This window comes from Etheostoma cragini, chromosome 4 (assembly GCF_013103735.1).
Source record: "Etheostoma cragini isolate CJK2018 chromosome 4, CSU_Ecrag_1.0, whole genome shotgun sequence".
NCBI lineage: Eukaryota > Metazoa > Chordata > Actinopteri > Perciformes > Percidae > Etheostoma > Etheostoma cragini.
This window is the reverse complement of record NC_048410.1, coordinates 7,564,288-7,574,144: the sequence shown is the minus strand read 5'-3', so window position 1 is coordinate 7,574,144 and position 9,857 is coordinate 7,564,288. Positions and strand designations below refer to the sequence as shown.

The 9,857-nt window shown below is 39.5% G+C and overlaps 1 protein-coding gene across 1 annotated transcript; it reads left to right on the top strand.

Moving 5' to 3' along the window:
* Window positions 1-2,076: 2,076 nt before the first annotated feature.
* Window positions 2,077-7,090, top strand: kbtbd8 (kelch repeat and BTB (POZ) domain containing 8). The gene is made up of 5 exons (XM_034870075.1): window positions 2,077-2,092; window positions 3,864-4,071; window positions 4,299-4,605; window positions 4,802-5,621; window positions 5,973-7,090. Exons 1-5 carry the CDS (start codon window positions 2,077-2,079, stop codon window positions 6,434-6,436), a joined length of 1,815 nt encoding a protein of 604 aa, XP_034725966.1. The 3' UTR covers window positions 6,437-7,090.
* Window positions 7,091-9,857: the final 2,767 nt, after the last annotated feature.

The window sequence follows — 9,857 nt, the reverse complement described above, 5'->3', positions numbered from 1 at the left end:
CGCAACTTTGTGAAATGTTGATGTGATATATCAGTAAACAATGTATTTTCTGCATGACAATGTAACTCACACTGTGTAGTTTAAAAAAAATTACATTTGGATTATATCTTTTTTGAAAGGCCTGACCAGGGACTGGGTTTGCAAATTAACCTATTGGCTAGAAACCTTTTATGCAACACATCTACACATATTGTTGTGGCCTTGACTGTTATAATTATGTATGTAATAATGTGCTCTGCATTGTCCCTGAAAAATAAATTGATACAAAATAAAAATTAAAAAGTAGTGAAAGGGCCATGGCACCCCGACTTAACATCCCTTGCCTGATTTGGCATTGTGGCTGGTGTGATCTCATTGCAAGATGGTCTTGAGTTTAATCACTTAAGATATTCTATCTTTAGTGTGATTCTGGTTCCACATGCCAGAACACTGCTACTGCCATGGGACTATTAACACAAGATGGTAAGATCTGTAAAATAGATTTGTGTCCATCAGGCCAGATGAATTGGGAGCCTCTCAACTCACAACAACGTACAGGCCAAAACAGAAAGCATGGGGTTAATGATTAAGCTACAACATGTAAAAACAACAGTTTTAGAAAATCAACTCGAAACATATTAGCAACTTACAACATCAGGCACACGCGTATGGTATTTGATTCAATCTTTGGCCTTCATGGCCACAGCTGCACTGATACATTAACTGTACATAAAGCCCCACATAACTATAACCTAACAGGGGAACTAGCGAGGCAGAAGACTTTTACCATTGTGAATTTAAAATCTAATCAACTTACCCAAACTCCTTTAACTGTGTACAACAGATGTGTTCAATGCAAAGAAAGAATGTTTAATCCCATTTGCATCTGAGTTTTAAAAACTAACACAAAATCCCTAGATTCAAAACTTGTGTCCTACAAAATGTGTCACTACAAACCTACATTGGCTAGTGTCTTTTGGAGGAAATGTAGGCCTACTGATCTGCCTAGATCTGGGAATATTAGTAGGACCACAATTCAGAGCTTCTTGATTATGTTAGGTTAGAGTATAATTTGAAAAATATTCTGAGCTCTAGGGGTGCCTGGTTAACCCTTTCAATGTAATTTTTTGAAATGTTGTTCTACTGTGCTAACATTTTGGACAGTCATGGTAGGGAAAACAAGGAATTATGTAACTAGAAAGACACCAAGAATTCTGAGAAAACTTACTTTAATGCTGAGCCAAAGCACCATTACTACAAAGATGAGGTGGTATTACAAATGAAAGTGGATATTTATCTATGGAGAAGCAGACATTTCCAAAATGCAGTATCAACAACTTTTGAAGTTTTGAGTGATCTAGGCATCTAGATTTGGGGTTTTGTTTCACGATGTTGTGATATTCTTAGAGCAGAACTCCTTAGCTCACAATAGATTAACACAGACGTTTTTTTCAGCAATTAATTCTTTTAGGGGTGCCAGGATCAAGTTTAAAAAGGGTTAAAATTACCCCTGTCATTGAGTCCTCTGTGTACCTCTGAATTTAAAACCCAAGAAACTGATCCAAGGGCCAATTAAAAGACTGTATGCAACCACTGATTGTAACAGTCTATTGGTGAACCGGATGCTACTTGATACAATAATACAATTAATTAAGAAAGTTTGATTTTGTTTGATCTTTTTAGTCTAGCGATATGATTGTGTATAAAGGGAGAACAACAGTCTATGCAAAGGAAATTGATTCCTAGTAACATCTGCCTTTCATGCTCCAACATATTTATAGTACTAGAAAGCTCAGGTCACTGCACTCAGCGTGCTTTCTCTCTGTTATGGACTACTCTTTATCCACCTGTTCCACTCCAGATGGGCTGCTTTGACTTTTTTTGGGTCAGTTACATCGAGGGAAGTCTGTAATTCTGTTGCTGTGAATAATTTGCCCATACGGCTAACAACTTTTTTTTTCTCCCTATTTCAGATGAAAGCAATACGATTGGCTGTGAGATCCGCGATTCTCCTGTGATTGGTTGTTGCTTGTTTCCGGGGCCCCGCTGAGCCCTCACTGACGTTTCTCGAGTCTGCCCCGAGATAGACTGGAGAGAATGGCTGCCAGTGGAGGTTAGCAAAAATCTTCCTTGTTTTGTGTACTAATCGGACTTTAATGCGCCTTTTAAAGTTAGAATTTGTGTGTTTGTATGTTCGTTGAGTATAGTCTTTTAGACTAATAGAAATAGTCGTGACATGTTGCATCCTCGTTAAAAGAGGTCAGGCTCTAACGACTCCTCAAAAGTGTTGGTTATCCTTAGCCTCGCTATGCTGCTAACGTTAGCTGTCTGGCTAACTTTCGGCCGGTTAGCCTGCTATCCAGCTGATTGTGTAAACACTTGTTTATTACAAGAAACAGCCATGTGGTGGTTACAATTGCGGCTACCAGTAGAAATGCACTAGACGTTGCGTTAAATACTAGTATGTTTTTCTAAAAGTGAAACTGTTGTGCTTAAAGCATTTAAGTTTGTATCACCATTTATATCTCGCAATTTTGTGTCAAAGAAAGCTTGCTAACATTAGCTCGGTGCTTAGCTGTCTGCTAAAAGTTAAGCTTGCTTGTCAACTAACGTAACCGCGAGCAATGCTGTTTGTCGTGATAATCAAACATTCCGACGAAATATCATACATTAATAAATAACGTTAGTTTGTATTGTTCCAGTTCAATTAGCCCACCACACAGTCACAGTCGTCGCAAAATGGTTTGGGATGTTATCAAGCTAGCTACCACCTTGCGAGAGAGTCGTTTTCTATTCACTCATAGCGAGCCTTTGTCCTGTCAAGGAGTTAGCGTCATACAACACGAGGTATTTGTTGGAAAAGTTTGTGTTCCTTAACAGCTGAAAATACAAGACTTTAATGAAACAGTACGGAAGGCAGGACGTTGGGCAGCCACTTGTAACGTTATAACTTGGCACAACACGCCTGACAAGGAACACGTTTACTTTGCTATAGGTAAACCACGAGAATTTAATAGACTCACATGTTTTTCGTATGTTCAGTCGGTCCGTGAGAACATGAACAACTTTGGCCCTAAGTAATAAACAATCAGATGAAGAAAGAACGAGTAACGCAGATGAGACGTTTTTGTGGTTGCCACATTGATCAATGTAACTGGACCAAATATACTCTTTGCTCATACACGATTTTTCAGACCGGAATACATAATATACCTTTCTCAGAAGAAAACTGTCTCAGTGACCTTTTCCATATGTATTTACATTAATTCTTTTTGTCAGAAATTTTGGTTTATCACTATTGTGTCAGTATTTTAAATACCTAGTAAAAGTCACCTTTTCAACATATCAAACTCTGCCTTTTGTTTCATATTGTGTTCTGGTATATTGCATGGCACAGTACAGGTTTATTTTTAGATTTTCATAAGCCTGCACACCTATATGAAGTGAATTATATCAAGAATTTGTCAACAGGAATACTTTTTTACCAGTTAGAATTTTATGACCCCATCATATCACTTTTTTTTTTTTTTAAAGGAGTACGGTAACTAGCTCTGAGGTACTGTTTCAAACTAGAAGAACAGAAATTGTAGTTTTTACTAATTATTTGATGGTAAACTGTTAGTTTCTCTGCTGACCCACAAGTGTAACACTTATTTTGTTGCATTTCTATGTTCTTGAAATTAATAATAAAATGTTGGTCATTATTTTGTCATTTCATCAAGAATAGCATTATCCCAGATTGTTTTGTATGTGTTTTTGTTGTGATGTGGATCCCTCTGGGTCTGAAATAAAGTTTAAAGTGAAGTATACTCTAAAAATGGCGTTATATCATTTAGGGGCATGTTGCCCACCGCTAATGTCTCTCTTTGTCCTGTGTTGTTCAGAGGTAGGGAAGCTGTTACAAGTACAAAATGGGACACCACCGAGCACCAACTACAACGGAGTAGATGCTGTTCATGCCTGTAACATCCTTCAGCAGCTCAAAGCCTTATATGATGAAGCACAGCTCACAGACATTGTCGTAGAAGTGGACCATGGCAAGACTTTCGCATGTCACCGGAATGTCCTTGCAGCAATTAGCCCGTATTTTAGGTGGGTGATGTTGGATTCATAAAAATATTTGTATTTTCACAATTAAGAAGCCCAAAACATAACTTGGTTCAAGAGTCAGCTTGATAACGGGTTAACTGATAAATGTAACAATATTTAGATCAAAGTTCTTGTCAAGTTTTACCATGTTTGAATCATAATGCAGTTGTTGTGTGAGAATTGATTAATATAGTTATAGCATTTGTGTTTTTTTGTACCATCACCACCAGGTCCATGTTCACCAGTGGCCTTACAGAGAGCAGCCAGCGTGAGGTCAGAATTGTTGGGGTTGAATCTGAATCCATGCACCTTGTCCTAGACTATGCCTACACATCCAAGGTCATGCTTTCTGAGTCCAATGTCCAGGCCCTGTTCACTGCAGCCAGCATTTTCCAGATTCCTGCCTTGCAGGACCAGTGTGCCCAGTTCATGATCAGCAGACTAGACCCCCAGAACTGTATTGGGGTCTTCATGTTTGCTGATGCCTATGGACATCAGGAGCTGAGGGAACGCTCACAGGACTACATCCGTAAGAAGGTCAGTTTAACATGAGAACAGGATCTTTCTTTTAAATCATTTGCATTGTGATTTTGCTTGCTGCTACCATAGTCCACTTTTCATTAAAAAAAACAACAACCTTAGACTTGTTTTATTCTGGCCTCGTAACAGTGTTTCCTTTGTTACGAGTGTGTTTGCTTCCTAAAATCTAAAAAATGTTATGTTTTTGTGGTAGTTCTTGTGTGTGTCAAGGGAGCAAGAGTTCCTTCAGATGACCAAGGAGCAGTTGGTCAGCATTTTGAACAATGATGACCTCAACGTGGAGAAAGAAGAGCATGTCTATGAGAGCATTGTCCGCTGGCTGGAGCATGATCTTTCTGGCCGTGAGGTCCACCTAGCTGAGGTCTTTTCCCAATGCATCCGTCTGCCCCTGCTGGATGAGGCCTTCCTCAGTCGGATACCGGCCTCTTTTGCTTGTGCCCTATCCCTGTCACAGGACCCTGCTGAGGCCAAAGCTCGCCTCACTGGCACCAATGGTTGCCCACAGCGCCTGGGTATGACTGCTTCTGAGATGGTCATCTGCTTTGACGCAGCTCACAAACACTCAGGGAAGAAGCAGACAGTGCCTTGCCTAGACACAGCCACAGGAAGAGTGTTCAAGCTCTGTAAACCACCCAATGATCTCCGGGAGGTTGGTATCTTGGTGTCCTCAGAGAATGACATCTACATTACTGGAGGTTACAGGCCGAGCAACAGTGAAGTGTCCATTGACCATCGGGCAGAGAGCGACTTCTGGCAGTACGAACACGCAGGCAACCGATGGCTTCCACGTGCACCTCTGCTGAGAGCGAGGATAGGCTCCAGGCTTGTGCACTGCTGTGGGAAGCTTTATGCATTGGGAGGCAGAGTATATGAAGGTGATGGGCGAAATGCATTAAAGTCAGTAGAGTGCTACGATGCCAGGGACAACTGTTGGACAGCAGTCAGTCCTATGCCAGCCGCCATGGAGTTTCACACTGCTGTGGAGTACAAGGATCGCATCTATGTCCTCCAAGGTGAGAACAAGTTTGGGTTACTTTATTTTTTACCCGTAGGTAGATTTATTCAGCAGCAAGAGTATGACATCCATCATAACACACAATAGAAAAAAAATGACAAGTACCTAAAATGTAATGTAGTAATACTGCTTATATGAAACTAAGCAATGTCTACAGCGAGCAGAAGTTAATTTGATAATGTCATAATTCTCATTAATTTAAAATATTCTAAAAATATGTACAAAATTTGACATTTATGATAGACATACAGTATATGACAAAATATGTTAAAGCAGTTGACCTAAATAATAACATAATAATAATAATAATAATAATAATAATAATAATATTTCTTTTTGTTTTCGGCAGGTGAATATTTCTTCTGTTTCGATCCCCGTAAGGACTATTGGAGTCATCTTGCGCCAATGACTGTCCCTCGGAGTCAGGGTCTGGCTGCCTTGTATAAGAACTGCATCTACTACATTGCCGGCATCTGCAGGAACCACCAGCGCACCTTCACTGTGGAGGTCTACGACATTGAGAAGAGCACATGGAGCCGCAAGAGAGATCTGCCCTTTGACCAAGCCACAAGCCCGTATATAAAGGCCATGCTGCTGCAAGGCAAGCTACACCTGTTTGTACGAGCAACACAAGTGATGGTTGAGGAGCATGTGTTTCGCACCAGCCGCAAGAACTCCCTTTACCAGTACAACGATGAAGCAGACGCATGGACCAAAGTTTATGAGACACCTGACCGCCTCTGGGATTTGGGTCGCCATTTTGAATGTGTCGTGGCCAAACTTTACCCACAATGTCTACAGAAAGTGCTTTGAGGTAGCTTGGTTTTTGTAAACCAATCTATAAGGCAGAGGGAGTAGTGTGTCCTGCCTGCCTTGTGCCTGGTGTTCCCTTGGGTTTGCACCGCAAGGACCATTTTGGGCTAAGTCTTAAGTCGTTCAAACTTTGGTTCAATATGATCAAAATGGGGGTGCTTTTAAAGATTGCAGTATTTTTTTTCCCAGACAGCACCAACTACCCACACAGAGGCTTGTTTAAAAACAGTTCAATGAATCATAAGTGCAATTATCCTATTTTTTGCTTGTTGTTGAGCCATGTTCTATTTTTGTTTTAGATGCATTTAGGTAAGGATTTTTACAAATCATAAGCATGCGAATGAGGGTATTGGCAGGATAAAAGTGCCCTCTGGAGATTTGGATGCTATGTGTCAGCATAAAGTGAGAATCTATATATATATAAATGACTATATAAACTATGTATTCATACGGGTAAGATGAGTACTATAGCTCATTAGTAGTTTGCTGGCTCTGAAGCTTTTGTGTTTGTGTGTGTTTTTACTATTATTTGTCAAGTCTTTCATCTTATTTTATAGAAAGGTTTTGAAGTGTGCTTATGATTTACATTACCTTAGTGTTTTTGAAGCTATATGATATATTTAGGCCCCCTCTTTCTTCATATGCGTCGGTGTGTCAAACAATACACAAGTGTGGCTTCTGAGCTATTTTTAAGTTTTGCTTGAGATTCCAGTTGCATGGGGGTCTTATACCTTCCACTCTTTGAGTTGGCATCCATTTTGTGTCACATGTGAAGACAACAAGTGAAATTGTCACTCCCCGATGTAAGTTAAGTGCAGATCCGAGTCGCACTTTGCGTCACTTTGCGACGAGTAAAGATGTGAGTTGCGGATGTGTCGCTTTGCGCCAAGTAGCATACAAAATGCTAACAAGAGACTTCTGTAATGTCAATCCAGTAAAAATAGACCTACATGACAAAGTCCATTCACTGCTGTCTACAAGCTAGCAATCAAACACAACAAAGGCTGTCCGTTGAATGGCGTTTTGAGCTAACGTTAGAAATCAAATAATCATAGATAGCTAATACTTTATTGAAATATTCCTATCTTCAATGATTGTTTGTAATGAGAAGTTTATTATTTCACAAATTTCAGTATGACACTTTATTCCGTAAACCGTTTAAATCTGAGCAGGCACGACTCACATCTGCACTCAACGCACATCGGGGAGTGCCAGAAATGCTAGAATACTCACTCTCCACATTGGAGAAAAAAGGACAGAGTCAATTTTGTGTCAACACTAAGTGGAACGTTCAGACCAACTAACAGGCTTACCTCAGAAACTTCAGATATGTTTGATTAGGAGAAAAGGGACATTTCAGGCCATAGCGTTGATTAAGCAACTGTGTGAAAAGTTCAGTTAAGCATCAAGCTCTGTTGAGGTTGTTTTTCGACATTGGATTAATAATCATTTGAAAAAGGTTGAAAGAACCTTCCTCTTAAATGCCAAATAAAGCATTTAAGGTCTTGTTATAGTTGATCTGGACATTGAAAAGAGTTTTTTGGTAGCAATAAGTCATGGAACTGTGATTAGGCTATATTACATTATATTACCTTGGTTAAAGTGCATTCATTGTTTTGTGTGCTCGTCTCTGCCAGTGAAAATCATAGTAGTTCCAGTGATTGTGTGGCTGTTGCATGGGTGCAGGCTTGAAGTGATGCGTAATTTAGTGCAGATCATTTGGGATGCCGATGTGCCTGTGGCTTGAAAAGGGGCCTCAGAATCAAAAACTGTTCCTCCTGATGAAGAATATCTGAAAAGTCTTACTCAGCGTTGCACTGAATCACTCTCCACTTCAGCAGTCCTTAACTGCAAACTTTACCAAGCACCCTCGTGAACAAGTAAGGGTGCCTCGGGTTGTGTGCTAGTTCATCTAACCATGAGCCATCAATCCGTCTTCACACGCCATCACACAGAGGACACAAATTGTTGGTGCTGCTTATTGTTTTGTTGACAATCTTGTATAGAAGAATTAATACAACCACTGAGTGGCGTTCTTGTAAAAGTGGGACATTTTCAGTGCCGTCAATTTCCTCATGCAGGTTCCTGTGTCATCTTTGCACTACACATTTCTCTTGCATTTTATCTTAAAGAAGAGTACCCTTCTATTACAAAAAAAGGTTTTGGTAACCACATAGCAATCATCACATGACATGGAAATTAACACCAGAAGAGTCACATTCAATAAGGACTTGAAGATATGATGTAACTTCTCCGAGAGAAGATCCACTGTTGTCAGACTTGGAGCTCATTTTGAATTGACCCAGCTTGAACAATGCCCTCAAAACAGCCCTCCCAGAGTGTGAGAGCCGGTTTGAGCTTCATCCACATGCCTACAGATAGCCATTTGTGAACCAGGAACAGAGAACTCTCAGGATTTCTACTGATACACAGTACTGTATTAACATTTTGTTTGTTATGTGTAATATACTGTACTATAGGTTTGCTGTACTTGCACAGTTTTTTTAAAACTTCTTTTCAGTTTCTTTTATAACTTGAAAAAATAGATGTGATTTTCTTTTTGTTGTCTCCAGTGGCTGTTTTTTTTCTTTATGTAATTTCCTATTTAGTTATGGTAGAGTAATCCAGCTCTGTTGAGAGAAAAAATGATTACCCGCACGTGTGATATCCCCCCCCCCCTCCTGTAGTACAGTAGTATTTCTTTGTAACATCTCACGAAACTAAGCATTACAGATCTAGTAACTGCATCGTTACATCCCGTTTTAAACACCAGTCATGTAATACAACAAGCTAAAAAAAAAACTGCTTTCTATGTTTAAGAGTCAGTGGCCGTTGGCTGCAATACATGGTTCACTCTGGTCATTTACATGCATCACCTATGGGTGCTATTCTATTGTGTTCATGCTTTTCTTTAGCTGGTTTGTCTGTTTTGGGTTTCGGGTTATAGTGGTGGTTGAGGTCTAACTGTGAAATTCACATTGCACATAATTTCAAAATAAAACTATTAAAAGTGAAATGTGTGTATGTATTCTCCACTGATAACATTTCAACATAATTTGTGTCACACCCTAGTTAGTCACAGGATTTTGTAAGACTAAGAAGATTTTCCAGACCTTTTTCCTTAGGGGACTCCTGTCATTATGTAAACTGACAGCCCTAAGTGCTACATGTTTTTTTAACACTAAAGAACAAGTGACTTGAAATTTAAACCAAATAGTGAATGCAGTGACTGCAGGAAGCCAGCAGAATTGAGTGATGTGGATGAATTAAGCACATTATTTCTGGTGAATATTGCATTAGATGAGTTTTCCTGTTATGTTTAGGAATGTTTATTACATTTCTCCATAATATGTTATTTTTTAATTTGTTTTAATGATTTTTTAATTTAAGTACTCCCTGACGTTTGGTCATTGCTCTATTA

Coding starts and splice junctions, on each gene's coding strand:
- kbtbd8 (XM_034870075.1), top strand. Junction 4,072..4,298: donor GCAATTAGCCCGTATTTTAG/GTGGGTGATGTT, acceptor CATCACCACCAG/GTCCATGTTCACCAGTGGCC. Junction 4,606..4,801: donor AGGACTACATCCGTAAGAAG/GTCAGTTTAACA, acceptor TTTTTGTGGTAG/TTCTTGTGTGTGTCAAGGGA.